This window comes from Apteryx mantelli, chromosome 6, assembly GCF_036417845.1.
Source record: "Apteryx mantelli isolate bAptMan1 chromosome 6, bAptMan1.hap1, whole genome shotgun sequence".
In the NCBI taxonomy this organism is placed as follows: domain Eukaryota; kingdom Metazoa; phylum Chordata; class Aves; order Apterygiformes; family Apterygidae; genus Apteryx; species Apteryx mantelli.
In genome coordinates this window covers 43,445,933-43,463,953 of record NC_089983.1, presented here as the reverse complement: position 1 = coordinate 43,463,953, position 18,021 = coordinate 43,445,933, and the positions used below count along the sequence as shown (strand labels likewise).

Genomic DNA, 18,021 nt, shown 5'->3' with positions numbered 1-18,021 from the left:
CTGGACTGCAGGTGGTCAAGCTATGTTCAGTTTAGCTTAACTGATTTCTTTTTAATGCCCCAAAATTGGGAATAGTCACATAAACAGGGAACCACAGATTTTCTTATTTTTTCCCCATCACTTTCTGGTGTTCACTGAAGCCTAACTTGCTTCCTATAGTGACTGAATTAAGAACCGCCTTTTCTCAGTTACTGTCTTCAACTACTGAGCAGACTGACTCTGTTGACCTAAGATCATTAGATCCTCTGTCAGAAATGCTGAAAAACTAGTTATGCTCTTTGAAATCTGACTAACATTTGGAACAATAAAGCCAGAAGGACAATTACAGAATATAATGACTCAAGTATGTTAGTTATAATTCAGAAGTTTATCTGAACCTAGATATTCTCTGTTCTGGAAGGGTACTTTATCTTCTATTAAATACTCATTAGGTATAAGATAATCTTCTACTATGAAAGAGTATTAATGACTGGTTTAAGTACATAATGACTAAAAACAATTCACAGTTTGAAATCAAGCTAATTTTAATAAGCAAGCTAAACAGTGACAAGTCTACAATTCTGCTGCCTTTTCTGAGGAGGGGTGTGTGTGGGTGTAAGTTCTTAAAGATGAAAAAGGATTTCACAGTCACATTTGTTTCTCTGCCCTTCCCTGTTGCTACGTGGAAGTCCCATCAACGCAACAGGGAAAACGACCAACAGTACAGGAGGAAGAAAGGGAAACTAAATCACACAGAAAACATCGACAAGCACATAACTGAATGGAAGATGACATGAAAAACACTTATTTAAAGGAAAAATTTTAGGATTATTTAGATGAAATCACTTTCAAGCTGATGGTATCCCTTTTGGTGTCTACAATACCTGTTTTGTTGTGCAATAACTTAAAGACTTTAGTATGATCATGCTATAACCTCAGACTATACGAAAAATGATAGCCAACATTCTTCATACTTGATGTATTCAAAGTACCTGAGCGTACGCAGACCCCAGAAATTCTTATTTATCTAGCAGAAGTTCTTCACTAATCAGTCACTGCATTTGCCTTGAGGTGTTTCACATGCACACAATGGAAAGTTCACGTATAATATGCACGACTATCACTTTATGACTAAGAAAGCTAAGTCTACAGAGCTATCTCCAGAACCTAATTCTAGAGTTAGCAAATATATTTGCTTCAGAATACAATGACTATCTATGAAAATTAGATGCTACAGCCAAACAGCTGTTAACCAACTTTCAGCAGGGCCAGCTTTAACTATTTGTTTTTAAGGTGTTTAAGAGAAACATCAGGCTGCATATCAATATGCAGAATCACTAATCTAAAACATTCTCCAATTCAGTATAAACCAGCAGCTATTGATTTATGTTAATGAAAAAGATTATCTGTTTCAGTATAAAACTATACAGTTGCAAAAGTCAAATAATTCAGTAAAAGGCCTTTCTAACAATACTGAAGAGAAACATTTAGTAGAAAAAAATCAGATACCATATATTTAAATATAATAAAGTTCATCTATAGAACAATGGGAAATATATCCTAAAATATTTCCTTTTCAACAATAAAAAAATTCTTTATATTAAAATTAAAAAACCCCCAAACTTTCCAAAGATTAAAATGTGTTGCATATAACAGGTTAAATTTAAACTTTTAGGATTTCTGAACTTCTACAGCAGAGTAAAAGTTTGCTCAGAGAATGCTAACTAGTCTTTTAATGAACATGAGTAGCTACCCATCTCTTCGCATCTACATAATTATGAAGCAATCTTCTTCTTGCTACTCACTAAAATTGGAGTATTGGCCAAATACGCTAACCTATAATCCTCTTATAGACTGACAAACAGAAGTTCAGAAGTAGCATGTAATCTTGTGTCTGTTTCTCTTGCATTAAGACAGCAGTGTCACAAGCGTACAATAAAAATGTATGTTGAGACGTATGCAAAATGAAGGATGATAAATTCATTCAAATCAATATCAGTATTTGTTCATGGTCTCTTTCTCACCTCACTGGAGTTTTGTTTAATATTAATACTGTGGAAAACTTAACCCCCCTGCCAAAAACTCCAAACCATGGACGTAAGTTATTCTGCTTTCTTGATAATAATCATAGTATTCTCCTATTTTGTGCAAGTCACCCACTGAAATATCACATACTAATTAAAACTCTACTAGAGAAAAACAAGTGAGTTTACTTATCCCTGTTATGCTAGAGTCATGCTTTCTTTTTAAAATCAAGTGCATTGAACAAACAAACACGGCAAAAATTTAGGAGAAAAAGACAATATTGAAATTCAATCTCACACAAACAATGCACACATTTTTCTCTAAGCTCTCAACCGTAATAAAAACATCCACAAGTGGATACCAACCTGTTTGAGGGTTGATCAGAACACTGCCAGGCGGTATGCCTGCCGCTTCCAAGGGAAGCAAAAAGAAGCTAGTGCTAGTAGGTGCCACTTGCCCGCTTATGCCACCATCAAAGGAAAGAGAGTTACTAGTGCTGACAGTTGGATAGACGGCAGGCGTGCCATGAGAAGGCTGGCTTAGAGCTGGCACCAGAAGAGGCTGCTGGGTGTGAGAAAGAGAACCCGTGGATGACCCTACACTACTAGAAGACTCTGAACCTAGGAAAGGAGTAACGAGAAATTGTTTTTACCTAGTGACAGAAACATCATGCTCACTTAAAATATATATCCGTAAATGCTTCCCGTTAAAGTTCAGCATATAAGAACATTATTAAACAAAGCCATTTCAATGAACTTCCCCTTCACCTCCCCTGAAATACCATTACAAGCTTCCTTCTGTAAACCAAGGGTCAATTTGGCACTGCTTTGCACTGTGAAGTGAGACTTTCATATCTGTATCTGATTTTCTGGACAGAAAACGTATGCCAGTACTCAAGCACACGTACTACAGTCCAGTTCATCCATAATTCAGATGACTGTTCACATATGCCAAAATAATCCATGTATATATATCAATCTACCCAATAGTCTGAATATACTGGATTTACTATATGCACACAGACAAGAACTGTTGCATATGTGCAGGCCACTGGGTAATGCAGATGTGTGGGTCCACTGTCTCTTCAGATACACTAGCTAAGTTTACATGCTCTGTAGACCTAGATAACTCGCACAGAACCAACCCTCCTCCTCCACCCCCCCCAAAACCTGCACTTTTTTGCCCTGACAGTTTTCAGATTGAAATCATGAATACATCTGGAAAAAAATCCAGCCGTATGGTAGCTTTAGGCTAAATAGTTTTATGCAACAATTCCAAGTTGAAAGGACTATGAATCAGCTAAATGAAAATAGCAATCACTTTACAGATAGGAAAGACTACAAACATTGCAAGGCAGTGGAGAATCAGACCCTGAGCTTTCCGAAAGCCAACGCATGCAACTAAATGCAATCTTCCAGAAGTCCAACATGGAGAGGTCTATAGAACTTCACTGTTCCTAGAGATCTCTATGTGTACAGTTTATCACACCTTTTACTGGGTCTCTGCTATGATACTTGCAGGACTTGGGGACAGAAAATAATTGGTCAAATATAAGAATTCTTCACCAACAGCCTCTATACAATCTAGAAGAGAAAGCAAGACTAAAAAACAGTACTAAAATGAAATTTATCTATTGTTTGAAATTACTTTGCAGTCCTTCACAGAAATTTATAGTTGCGACCCTTTTACTTGTGTGGATGAAAAGTTAATATAGCTCAAAGCCTTTAGAGATGCCGATTATAAATCTTTTTTCTATTGAAAGATGGACTGAACACGAAGCTATGAATTATAAACAGGGCAAAATAACATAACCCAGCCCTACAACATAATCCTCACTCAACTAGAGCTACTTCGATTACAATTTGTTTACAAATGTATCCACTTCTAGATTATGTAGAGAAGTTAGGCTGAAGCCATCATAATTAAAGCCAATTACACCTTTGACCAAAATGAACAAACAAAAATAATCCCAACACATGCAAAATCACCACAACCTGTAACTGCAGTGAAGCAACAACCACCAAACTAGGCATTCTGAACTTCAGATGCTAACTCTCAGAAGGCCAAAATAGTTTCCAATGAAATCAAGAATCAATTTATGTTCTCGCAATTTAGAATACAAAGCCCTTTAAGAATATATTTTATGTATAACTGTTGTCAGGTTGTAATTTCTTTTCAGGTTATACCAAATATTTTTACATTGCTAAATGAAATAACTCAATATGAGGATACAAATTCAAAGCATATGCAGAAATATCAGAGAAATGTTTTGTAATAAAATTTATATAAGTATACAAGGGACAAACAGAATTGCCACTGATGTACAGCCAGAGAGCTATTTTACTGTATCAACACAGAGAAGTGTGATGATGTAATCATGAGGTAGTGGTGGTCTAAGGGGAAGCAAAAAATTTAAACAGATTCTCATTAGAAACAAGTTTTACAGATAAGAGCAAAGCCAAGCACAATACAGACAAGCAATCACACTCTGCTTTTTTACAGATCTACTTCATATTCTCAAATAGCACCACTGTAATTCACCCATCTATTTCAAACCTCAAAACTCACCACAACCAAGATATATTGCATCAAATAACTGCATTCCAAATGCTAAAGTAATTTACTAAATTTCTTTCAGTTTGACCCACAGAGGATTTACATCCAATTTTCTGAGGTTCTGTTTTGACATCAGTTATAAGTTAGCACACCTTTGAAGCCCAGAATCTTATAAAATGAGTATTTTTCAACTTTTCTGAATCTTACAATAAAACAGTACACTTTGCTCCACTGATCCGAATTTTCAGCAATCTAAAAATTAAATAAAAACTTTTTAGCCACATTCATTTAAGTTCCCACAATGGCACTGAGAGATATCACAACAAATATAACTATTCACAGATTTTATTGCTGTTTTTTCCTAACTAGGATGGTAGCAGCACACAGTTTCCTTAGACTGCACAATGCAGCTTTATCACACTGAAACTAAAGAGATGAACTCTAGTGCAGTTTGAACTCTTAAATACATTTTTGTTTCATATAAAGTACTTATCTTGATAAGAGTTTTCAAATGCCTTGCATGAGACGAAACACATTTAACTTAAACCATCTGTAATTCACTTTTAAATTCTACTTACAAAGTCAAAAGTCTTCATTTAATTTGTAATCTGAATACAAGCACCGTAGGCCTAAGTCTGTAGCCATTCTATGTATGCAGCTCCCACCACATTCAGTGGGAGTTGCACATATGGAGCACCTACGAGACGGAGGCCTTTAGTTATGTACACTCCTGCAATACGTATTAAGTATCAAACCCATCTCGTAATTCACTGCTATGTAACTATGTATTTGTACAGATTTTGTTATACCTGTCTTAGACAGCCTGCCTGTGCTTTTGCTGCTTCCAGAGCTATCTCCTCTTGTCAGAACTGATATCCCACTGAAGCTGCTGGCTTTCGTTACAGCTGGCTTCAGATTGCGGATGGAGCTATCAGAGTCGGTGCTGCTCCAGGGACGGGGTTCACAATACTTCAGCTCATTCTCAGTACTGCTCTGATGGCTGTTGGCTGATCTCCCTGATGCTTCCTTATTGATTCTGTAAGTTATAAACTAAACTTTTAGCACAAGCATCAATTGAAAAACAAGGGAAAAAGAAAAAGAAAATAAGTGAAATGCATGCAGAATACTTTGGGATTTTTTTTTTTAAAGAATGCATCAAATACCTAAATATCTGCCGTCTTTGTTGTGTACTATTAGTTTCTTCCTCCTGGATTCTGTTGACATTTTAATAAGACAGCTTAATATTTATTAATAAAATATAAAAAGGAAACAAAATGAAACTGCAAATTTTCTTACCTTTTATCAATAAGATAATTCTCTTGGGAACAAAGGGACTGAGGAGCAAAAAAAAGAACGGAACTTATTAATGGCATCTAAAAGCCCTACTATATTGCAGAAACAAAACAAAATGCAACTTAAAGTCTTCTATGTTATATATGAACTTTCTAAGCATCCTCTGTATATTAAGCCGCCTGAAAAGTTTGCCTCTTCAGTGAACAATTTACACATAAAAAAAAAAAAAATAAAGTAGGCCCATCTGCAGGAAATAAAACTTAGCATTAGAATAGTTACAATGCTGACCCCATTTTATCTATAACAATATTTTTCTGAAGTTGTTTCCTTGCATTGGACCTTCCCTGCCTTATGTAGCTTCCCACTGATGTGTGACTGGACAGTCTATATAAACAAATTGTTAACACCACCTGGGTTGCCTTGTCTTCCCCTTGAAACCATGCAGTAGAAGACAACACTGGCTACTGCAATAACTGTATTCTGAATTCTTTGGGAGCAAGCACACAAATACTAAAAAGCTGAAAGAATGTACAATTTAAAAGGCTATTTTTAACTCCATGTTATTAACTCTAACTTCTAACATTTAGTACAAATCTTTCTAGGGGTATAATACCAAGATAAATGAGCATGAAAAAGGAGAAGGTAATCTTACATGTAAAAGTCCATCTTTTTTTTGGTAGCTGAAGCAAACAAAAAAAATGCTTTTGAAAAACATTTGGATGTAGCAAATTAGCTACAGAGTTCTCAGAATTCATTATCCTTTCTTCAGAACAAGGATCTGGTTTGGGTGTGTGAGAGCTACAGAAAATGTCAGAAAAAGTGGAGTAATACACACATTTTTGAAAATATACCTGTTCTGTTTTAGTCAGTATTATTAAAAAATGGCCACACTTACAAAAAAATGCAAGATTGAATTACAGTTTACACTGGGCATTAAAAGATGTCCTGGGACAGATGACATTTTTAGGGCTTGCAAATCATCATTAACACCATAGACCCACTAACTGTTACAGTTGCAGAATTTTCATCCTTCTTGATGATGTAAAAGTCAAGAGAGACTGAATTCCACATTTGACTGAATTTTCATGTATGGGAATTCAAATCACTTTATTGTGACTACTCATTAGATGAATTTGATGTAGACAGAAATGACAGAAACTAGCGTCATTTTTACAGTTATTGCTCTGAGTAACACTTGAAAGGACTGCAGTGCTAAAATTTTGTAACTTAAGTTTCAGTAAGGGGCAAAAAAATGCACTGAAAGAGGCAATGCTAGAGAATGCACTAAAATACTTCTTTAAGGTTGTCTGAGCTTGATGCAGTAATCATTAAAAAAAATTTTTGTAGTAATTTCAGTATTATTTAAAATTCACTCAAGGCAAACTAATAATTCTTATCTGCTTAGTTCCCTTCATATACAGAAAACTAAATGGAAAGAAGCATCTCTTAAAAATGACACATGAATGTGTATATATGAAGCAATCTGACAAAACACAGTAAGATTTTATGTGATACATACATCTTGTGCAAATATTCTCTCTCTAGCTCTCTGATATTCTTCTTCACGTTCTTCTATGGATTTACTTCTTCTGTCATCTTTTAATCGTATTCTCATCTAAATTAAGTGACACAGTGTCAACTTCTAGAGGAAAATAGTATAAATATACAGGCAAACATATCCAGTTGAAGAGGAAAATAATCCATATGCAGTTACCTGGTTGTCATCTTTGTCTAAACTAGAGTTATCTCTTTTAAGGATGTACCGTTTCTGAAAATCATCACTCTTCTCATCCTTTATATGCTCACAAAACTTTTGGTCAGGTCTACAAAAAGTCATTAGAAAGAAAAGACTTACGCGTTTGTAAATGTATACTATACACAGTGGAACCAAATGATGTATGTTTGATTAGCGTTGCATATATTCAGTATTCTAACTGAAGTGACAGATTTTTGGCAACAGTCTATCGCCCTGGCAATGGAAAGGGTACCAAAAATATTAAGATGTTCTGTGCAGCTGACAACTCCTGTTCCTGAGGCATAACAAACCTGCTTTTAAAATCTCTTCCTTCAAAGTTTTTGCTTCAATTTCCAATTAAGGTGGCAAGCAATCACATGCCCTTGGGGAAGCAGAAGTGCTCTTGAATCCAGACTTGTGCCGTGCAAGAGACATTGGGCATGCATGGAAGTGATGATTGGTGCCTTCTGCTAGAGCTGCAGTAACTCAGAATTCATTTCAAAGGAAAACAGAAGATAAGGAGATACATGTAGGAGAAAGTGTTCAAACTTGCAAACTTTGAAAACAAAAATAAAGTAGAAATAAGCAAGAGAAGAAGAATGATACAGTGATGCTGGCAAGCAAGAACTTCAGAACACCACAGTGAAAGGATGAAGCAACAAATTATACAGAGTCTTGGTATTTTATCTACTTTGTGAAAAAGTAATGAGATTTTGCAAACTATTGTTATCAAAACTATATACCAACTACCTAGACAATAAAATTACTAGTATGGTATGAGATGTTCTCAGACAAACCAGGAATAATTTGCCTGCTAAAAAACATAACATATGTATACTCTCTATTTCTGTTCATTTAGTACTCAGGGCGTTTATATAAAATCAGGAGATCTTTTTCTGTTAAACAGCCAAACCTAACTATTAGTTACTGGATGCCCAAACATAATTAGCAGGCATTTCAGAGAACCTTTAGACTCTCTTACCTCTTTCTTTTAAAGGTCCCTGAATTTACTGCCCTGCAATCACCAACTTCCCACTCCACTGAGACGTCCCAGTATGCACTGGGTTGTTGATGTCAGTAACATCACTGATCGGCGCTGGAGCCGGGAATCTGCCTATGAGGAAAAGGTAAGTTTGGTTTTATTCAACATGGAGCAGATCTCCAAGGTTTTCTTTCCAAATTCTTATTTTATATCCAAAGTGATTTAAAATAAGAATACTGAAAACATTAAGAATCCTAATGTCTACAGGTTAGATGAAATGCCTGCTAATTAGTAACTACAACTATAGGGGGCTTCCAGAGGCCATAAGGTTTTAACTATATAAATACAGTTAAAAAAAAAAAAATCATAAAAATTAAGGAATCATGTTTTAATAATTCTTATTCCACACCTGAAGTGACAGTCTAGGGATGCTAGCAGATACAGAGGCAACGGGTTTGAGATGTATGCCTTTACAAGTAAATTCAGACAGAGAATTTATAGTCAAAGCAAAAAGTAGTACATGAATATATAAAGTATTTAATATACATTCAAACTCTATATGTTTTCTGAAACCTTCTGAGGAGGAAAGTATTTACTTAAGTGAAGTTCCAGTGTGACACTTCAGTTCTACTGACTCCAAAATTAGGGCAGATAATTAGATTTTGTTCCTCAAAATTTAGGAGGAGTCTATAGAGGGACAGTGATTAGGATACAGGAGCTGTGAACTATTTCCATGCTCAAATTACAGAATACTTAAAGAAAGGTGTCATGCAAGTGTTTTGAGTTAAAACTAGAAACTAGGTGCTAAAAACTTAGTTATGCCAAAACATTAGTCCTTCACCTTTCTGAAAGAGAAACAGAGGAGGAGAGCGCAAGGACTCTGAGCGCAAGGAGAGGGCAGAGGACAGAAAACAGATGGGTCCTGTTAATGAAACGTCAGCTGTGCGTTGCATTTGGAGACGCCGTGAATCCAGTGGTACCTTCTGTAACAGGGATATTCCTAGTGGTTTCACCAACTCGCCAGCCCTCACAGTAAAGTAGCATGCCATGACTTGTTAACCTGGTGGATACTTCTGCTGATGAGACATGTCTCCCCTACTACATTTATTTTGTAAGGCAGTGCAAGATCTATAAGCGACATGATTCCATCAACAGATTTCCATGCCTAAATTTTCCCAATAGATTCTTACAGTACAAAATCCAACGTTCTACGGGTCTTGTCCCCTACCCTCACCCTATCGTAAACTGCCCTGTTCTAGGTTAGGGGCTGGTACTGTTTTCCAAAGAAAAGAAGAATGCACTTGAAGCTGGTGTAAATCTTGAAAGAGATAAATAATTTATAAAAATTCATATTTTATGAGAACACAGTTTGTAATACATCTCTGCAAGAAAACCAAAAAAAAAGTCTTAGTTTACAGATAACATTCTTTTTTCAAATACTTTAAACATGAACAGATCACATCATTACACAACACTGGAACTTGAGCCATGGAGATCTTGCAATCACCTCTCCTTGCTGCCCGGTTCCCAATGAGTGACTATATTCCTATTGCTACAGATGCAGCATTATTGCTTAATATATCCCAGATGTTAAATCCATGCACCAAAAACAATTCTTTTCAAGACTTTTTACACTTACATTCTTGTATTGCTAGTTTTATTTACTATGACTGACTTCCCACTCTGGTCCACGTTGTGCTCTAATCCAAAGTAAGCAGCTACCCTGTGCAACAGCATTCTATGGTAAGATGTCATTGGGGGAAACTTTTTTCTTGGAACTCTGGAAGAAAGGAATAGTAGCTTTACTGAACAACAGGAACACTCCCAATTTTTTTTTCCTATAAGAGTACAGTACTTACTCATTATTACCAATGAAATCTAAAATTTCCTGTTCTAATTTCAGCAGCATCATTCTGTCCCTGAAAATAAAAACACAGCAACTCACATATGAGACACTCCAATAACTGCAGCTGTATTCATCTTAAGAATACACAGATAACATCTGTGATCAACGGATGATGGCAGACTGTAAACAGGACCACCAAGTATCAAATCCAGTTTTTTGTTTGTTTTCTAAGGAAAAAAGTATTCATTTTTCACTGATTTTTCTTTTTTTTTAATTGAACCTGCCTAGTAAAACAACTGTTTCCATCTCAGAAATCAGACTACAAAGATCCTCCACGTAATCTCTGTTGAATAGGCTCAGCAGCAAGTACAATTCATTGAGAAGATGGTATCAAGAAGGGAAAACAATAACTAACGTGGGTTTTTCTTGGTCAACATGGGTAGTAAGATTCTCAGATAGGCCTCAATTGGCCCTTCAATTGTGAATTGGGTCATGGAAATTCTTGAGACCAAGAGTGACTAGACTACAGATAATGGAAAGGGTTGTACACATCTACAACCAGAGGAAAAAGTTGAAGTGGGCACATGTTGCAATGAGATGAGATGTTAAGAGAATAGGAAAAAGCTAAAATTCAAGGTAATTGAAACAAACGTAAGCTGAAACATCATAAAATAGAAATTCTAAAAACGCTTATGCCAGTTTCAGTAGACTGTTAACACATAATGAAATTAATTGTCTCACAGTTCATAATTTGCACACGTCAGATAATTAAGCTTCCCAGTTACCGGGCATGTAAACCCACAACAGACTTTCATCTGCAACTTCATATTTTCACTGGGATGCTTTATGACTTCAAATAGGACCAAAGTAAGAATCTAAGAGAGATGTGTGCTAGAGGTTCTCTCTGTAGGACAAAACACTGTGGGCCCCTCATGATAGCCCCTTTTATATTTTTTGCCAACAAAATAGAATCTCAACACATTATCACACTGGAAACCATAACTGTAATATGGATAAATAATAAATAGCAGTGGAATAGCCTTTGCAACAGCAGCACAGTTCCCTAGAGTTCTTGCCTTGTATGTATATCCACAGTCCTAGTAATAATTCCTACTGAGGAAAAGGGTAAACAAGACAGCAGCATACTGCAAACCTCAAAGCAGCAGAACCACATCAACTATGTTACTAAAAAATAACAGACTTGAATTAGGTCAGATCTGGTTCCTGATGTGCAGAGTAAAGAGTATAGTTATATGGTGCAGCTTAAAAGAAGCTTCTTTGTCTGTAAATTCAGTGCAAGGCAGATTAAAATAAAAGGCAGTTTGGTCTCTAACAAGCAGATACTAAAAAAAGTGCAAATTTTAGAGACACAATATTGTTAGCATCCCCTGAGACAGGCTACTGCACACAGACAGAACTCATCGTTTGCTCCTTAAACATGAAAAGTATTTAAACCATTTCAATGTACTGACTCTCTGCTTCTGTAACACACACATTACAATGGACTGGTGTTTCAGAGAGCCTGCACAACAAAACGTCATCCTAAATAACTGACATGCAGTGTTACACATTTAAGGGCGGGGGGGAAGGAGGTGTTATACTTCTACTAACAAGGAAGAAAAACAGAAAATTAAATTCTTCCATGCTTACCTGGGATTGTTTTTTAATGTATTTACTAAAAATTCATGAAGATCTATGCCTGTGGAATCTGTGTATTCTTGGCTGGAATCTAAGGGTGGGGAGGAAGAGCACAGTTACACTTTGAAAAAACATTAATATTCCCCCCCACACTTACTGCTGAAAATCATATTTATGTATGAATACTGTCCAAATATTAAGCATGTGATTCCCAATATTAAATACTTTCAGTTTCCAGAGAAAAGGCTCGAGTAAAAACCCAATCCCACAAATGCTCCCTCTAATCCCCCAGTTCAACATGTAACACAGAACAAAGACTTCAGCAACACTGCCAATCTATTAACAAATAGCTACATATTTTCAAGCAGTATATCACATTGAGACACCCAACTTCCATCAGTTCTGCGAGTTTTCTCCAATACACTACACTGCACTGTTGAACGTACTTCGGTGGACCAGCAATATCCAGTAATTTAGAATGCAACAGTTTCACTTTCACAATTCTTATTTTGTACTATTACAAACCCTTGTTACACTGGACTTGGTTTCAGTGAAACCAGAAAGGAGGCAGAAAGCTATGGGACTTCTCCCTGAAAATTTCTAAAAATCATCTTGTGAAAATATTTAAAGTTATGTTTTATGCTTTAAAATCTATCACAGAAAGAAACAATGTTTTAAGACTGTACCCCAACACTAGATCTTCCCTTACATGAACATCTTTGACAGTTCCAGATCTTAGCATTAAAAGCCAGATGGGTCTCAATATTTTTCTGGAATTAGACTTCTTTCAAGAACTACTTAAGTGCCAACCTCTTCTCAAGTTAGGCACGGCTCAAACTTGTGCCTAGGTCCCAGCCACTCCAGGCCTTTGGTGGTCAGTTTGGGGTGCCTTTATGGCTAATAACCTTTTATTAGCAATGAGAGGACTACTACCCAAAGAAGAGTAGGAGTCAGTGGACACCTAATCCACGCAGGCTTTTTCATTAGAAGTAGAAGCAGCAGTGCCAGGAGAGCTGCCTCTTGGCACAGCAGGGAGCTGGATGACCCAAGTGTTCAATCTCCACAAGACCTGTGTTTTTCCTGAAGATACTCCAAGTCCACCTGAAGACTGGGAATCCCTAGTTCCCTAAAGAATGACAGTGAGTTCCTGTATCAGCAGAGCTAGTTATGCTATCAATCCTGCCTTAGTAGTTATCAACCGAATAGAAATGACACCAAGCAAGTCTGAGCATTCAAGATTCGGAATTACTTTTGGTTCTGAGAAGGGAAAAATAACATGTCTAGTAAGACAACTCTAAGGCTGAATAATTATATACTTAAAATTGGCAAATTAAAAAAAAAATAAAGTGCACAATAATTTAGTGATAATTATTAGAAGGCTGATGCTTAAATTTCATCATTTTCTATTTCAGCACATTTCAAACTGGAAAGCAATTAGCCTCCACAGGAGATATTATGCGAATTTAAAACAGCTACCTACTTTAGCCTTTTTTTTCCACCCTGTTTTCAGTTCCTCACCATTGCCTAAAGTAGTAGTTGTTTTTTTCATTTAAAAAGGTGAGTGGGTACTTTAAAATTTCAGAATTAGTTTTGTTTCCAGGTTGAAAAGCCAACCCGACTGACACTACCAATCATGCTGCACTTCAGATTTCTTATGGATAGGTGTTTGCAACCTATGAGTAAAAAGTTAAGCAAAGCACTATAGGGTATTCAACTGAGTCAGCTAAGGTGTTTGAACATTAGGATGCTGGATTTTATGAGTGCCTGGCAATTTTAGGGGCCAATCCAACACCAATGACTTTGGGAGAGTCAGAGGGAGAGTTTTGTTCCAGGCTAAAAAAGCAAAAGATTTTCTGCAGATAGAACAGATCTTCAATTCAGACTGCAGGAATATTACAATGAAAATATAACACTCACTGTTTTTACTTATCTAGCTCCACCCTTACTCCAAAATCTTAAAAAATAAAATAAAAATCTAGACACTATCAAAAGTAATGAAAAATAAAACAAGAACATTGACTTCTGCTGAATAAAGATTAGAAAAAAAAAAGTACAAACATAGCTGTCATGATCAGTTGTGTCTCACAAAACCTGTAACAACGAAGTCTTGGGAGTAAGAAAATAACCTCTAATGGTCCTAGTAAAATAAGTTTTCCAATGAATACTTGGACAAAACTGAGGCAACGGAGATGTGCTTGCTGAAACCTGGTTGTGGGACTGATTCCCTCTCCAGCTCAAAAGTGTTTGATCTGTTTGCTACACTTGTTAAAAGATGATTAAAGTTTATACAACGACCTCCTGGAAGCAAACTGCCGTTTCTCTGGATATTTTTTACATATACATGCAGTACATAACCTACTACCTGATTAACATAAAGATATAGCCTATAGTTGACATTTCAGTATTTGTTTCAAGAAACACAGAAGTCATTTCACAAACAGATACAATGAAAAGATAGGATCTGATAGGATTCGAGTTTTTCAAATCTTGACAAGTGTGCTTAAGTGCATAAAACGTATTTTCTCTATTCCTTAAAAAACAAAAACAAAACACTAACAGAGGAAAGGGAACCTGACTTTTCAATAGGTGACAACTCCATCTGTACCTATAAATTTCCACTTCCATCCACGTAATAAAAATCTCTATTTATGTATATGCTACTTTAATGTACTGACACGAGTAAAATGCAGATCCACAACTGATTTTCTGTTTACAAGCTCAGACTATCATATATTCAGGTACACAAGACAGTTAGATGTTAATGACTGATATGCAAAAAATCTCTTGTAGTTAATGATTGATATGCAAAAAAGCTCTTGTAATGTGCACAAAATGTACATATACAGACAACAGAATTTTGAAGAAATGAACTTTTAGTCTTGAGAAGATGATGCTTATACAGTAATTCACAGGAGTTTCCCGTAGCCAAAGCTACTCAAGGTTATTAATATGGAATTCTAGATAGAGATATAAAAATAGAACTTAAAAGCAGAGTAATAGATGGCAAACCTCTTGATAACATTTTTCTGGGCAGTTTATCACTTGACTTTTCCTTTTCCGTTTCATCTTTTGCGGGCTTTTCTTCTTTCTCAAAAGACTGTGATAACTGGATCTGGATTTTCTCCTGTCAAAAAGTAAAAATTAGTCCTCATGGAAATTATTTTAAACTATATATATACCTGCACAAGAACTGTTTTGTACTCTACTACCTGCATACTGAAGAAGTAACAATGAAAACAACTGTCTTCATATTCTTTGTAATCATGCATGCACTTTATGCAAACACAAAATGAAACTATTTATCAGTGAATCAAAAAACTATAAAGACAACTAATATATGTGGTATTTTAGAACTTGCACACGCTTCCAGGTCATAAATGCTATTTCAAAATGAATCTAAAATATCTATCTTGAGGCACCTATGAAAATGTTCCAGTTATTTAGGCCCATAAATTGTACACATCATCTAAATTTTTATACAGCTCATCACCCATGATGCTTTTTCCACCCCCCCCCCAAGTCTTCATAGTTCTCAACTATAAAAGCTTGTTTAAAGTTTTGATTTGGTTCATACCAAGAAAAAAAATTAAAACAAAAAGTTTTAAATCTACTTAAGATAGACCAGCAATCCAAATTTCACAAAAAGCAAAAATTTACAGTTCAATATATAAAGACAGAATTTGCAAACCATATCATTATCAAGACTTAGATTCTTAACTTGCTGCATGTTTCAACAAGTAGCTTTATGTGTAATCATCTCAAAATCCATGTTTTTATACAACTAGACAAACTATTGTGGATGTTGTTTCTCATGTACAGCAAATAAGAGTTTCCCTTTTTAATTCAAATGATATAGTGGTCCCCTAATTATGGGAAAGTGGATAATTTGTTCTTCATGTCAGTGAAGGACACACTTTTTGGATAACAAAGCCAGATGAGGTAGACAGTAATCCTGTGTCCGAGAGATGCTGAGAGGAGGAGCAGGAAAGTAGCAATCCTGTAGGGGACTCCCCCCATTCTTTCTACCCTGAAGCCCCTCAAATGTCAATTCTGCTCCCCCAGAAGCCACCAATTGAGTTTATGCTACCATTCACACTACCCTAGAGCATCTAGCTCTTCCCAGCCCAGAGACCCATGCAACCTGCCCCACATCCATTTTTTCCTACCACTCTTCTTCCATCCCACACCAAACCCTTTCCCCATTCCAAGTCCTCACTCTTCCTTCAAACCCATTCTTCCCCACGTTTTTGCTGTTCTAAAGCCTTCTCAGTCACATATCCAGCTACCTGCTATAAACTATTCCTAACCTCTCATACCACAAAATTGGTCTTACTCACGAAAGCTGTCTAGAATTAAACGTGATCAGGATTCACCAAGGCTAATGTTTCACATGCAAGCACATCCTCGCACAGCCTGTAGTCAACTGTAGTCAAGCCCCAGCACACGAAATTGCTCCCTACCTTGGTCCTTTCTGAAATGGACAATGGGAACCCTGCGCTTATGAGGCTACAGTAAAAACTAGTTTCAAAATTTGTTTTTGGAGAGACGACCATTTAAAAATTATCTTACAGTGAATAAACAAATAGGGTGCTAGTTTTACCAACTCTCATTTTTATTATTGCTTATTAAAATTTCAAATTAAATATTTTAAACTCATTAATACATATATATCCTGCAAATCAGCATTAGAAATAAGAGCTGAGCAGTCTTTTTGAGGTCATTTATACCCAAGTCTGACAAACTGTTACCAATCACTAATAATGACTTCATCTGTAACATTATTTCCTAGTCACGAGAATTCACTTGATTTCCAAAATAAAACTTTGTATTTCTCACCATACTTTGAACCTGAATATAACACAAATGAGCAACCTGCTTGTCACTGATAACCGCATTACACTTCAACTGTTCACCCAGTAGCTACATAATTGTTTGTTATTTAAGAAAAACAAAAAAAGCACCACAGCTTATGTCTTTAGAAATTATTTCCAGCTCAAATTCACTGATATAATAAGCAATTCTCTGTTTTACAATAACACTCTACAAAACATCATCAGTAATGACAAGAATAATTTTCATACTGTGACTATTTTTATTCATTAGAAAATTGATCTACTAACTGCTCTAAGCTCATCCAAAGTAAAAACATGCAGCAATACTTAAGTCAGAGGATTACAACAAATGATTGCTTTTATATTTCTTTCTCCAACAGCAGGAAAAAAAAAAAAAAAGAATAGCCATGTGAAAAACCAATTCTGCTACTACCACCAATTCTATTTCAAAGTGTGATACAGAATTGTATAACAACTGCTTTTTCTTATGATTTCATGGTATAAAAACTGTAGCATCTAATTAGATTTTTCTGTAGCTTTCTAGTCACGCATCAAGTAGGTCATATTTTTCAGTTTCTATTCCCGAGAATTCTTTTAATCCTTCCCTAGTGGTAGCAGGTCTCTACCAGCATACTGATTTAACAGAATCCTCGCAACCACCTTCCTACCCAAAATCCTCATTCCTTTGCCTTTTAATACGGGTCTCCAAAACATTGTCTTCACTGCTAATAAATCTCAGTTTCCTAGCCCACAGAGTACCCTAGTATTCATCATCACTTTTCGCTTCCTGCTATTTGTCGCTTACTTAGCTCTGGACATGGATATGTTTCTAAAGACTACGCTCCTTTGCAAAATGGCCAGTTATTTTAGTCAACAGATCATAGCAGCAGGAATTGTCACCAAATCCTGATACTAAAAAACAAACCCCCCCCCCCCACACACACACGCACAACCCCCCAAACAAAAACCAAACCCTGAAAAATTCCTCCAGCTTAAAACACTTGAGAGAGAGTCAGGAAGCATTACAGAATTTTACTCAAAGGACCTACATTTACCAGCAATCTCAAACTATCTATAATGGGAATTTACACAAGTCAGTATAAGCTAACTAACTTCATGGACACTGCTCTTTATT

The 18,021-nt window shown here is 36.0% G+C and overlaps 1 protein-coding gene across 6 annotated transcripts in view; it reads right to left on the bottom strand.

The window, feature by feature from the left end:
• R3HDM1 (R3H domain containing 1) overlaps nt 1-18,021 on the bottom strand; it is a 55,889-nt gene that overhangs the window by 27,471 nt on the left and 10,397 nt on the right. For 4 of the 6 annotated variants that reach the window (XM_067299383.1, XM_067299384.1, XM_067299387.1 and 1 more), the window contains 9 exons: nt 15,064-15,178; nt 12,067-12,145; nt 10,430-10,489; nt 10,210-10,350; nt 7,568-7,676; nt 7,373-7,468; nt 5,857-5,894; nt 5,724-5,774; nt 5,370-5,596 (listed from right to left, as the gene is read on the bottom strand). In XM_067299383.1, coding sequence (XP_067155484.1) covers nt 5,370-5,596; nt 5,724-5,774; nt 5,857-5,894; nt 7,373-7,468; nt 7,568-7,676; nt 10,210-10,350; nt 10,430-10,489; nt 12,067-12,145; nt 15,064-15,178 — 916 coding nt within the window. The remainder of the gene's footprint in view (nt 1-5,369; nt 5,597-5,723; nt 5,775-5,856; nt 5,895-7,372; nt 7,469-7,567; nt 7,677-10,209; nt 10,351-10,429; nt 10,490-12,066; nt 12,146-15,063; nt 15,179-18,021) is intronic. The other 2 variants (XM_067299385.1, XM_067299386.1) reach the window with 2 other exon arrangements.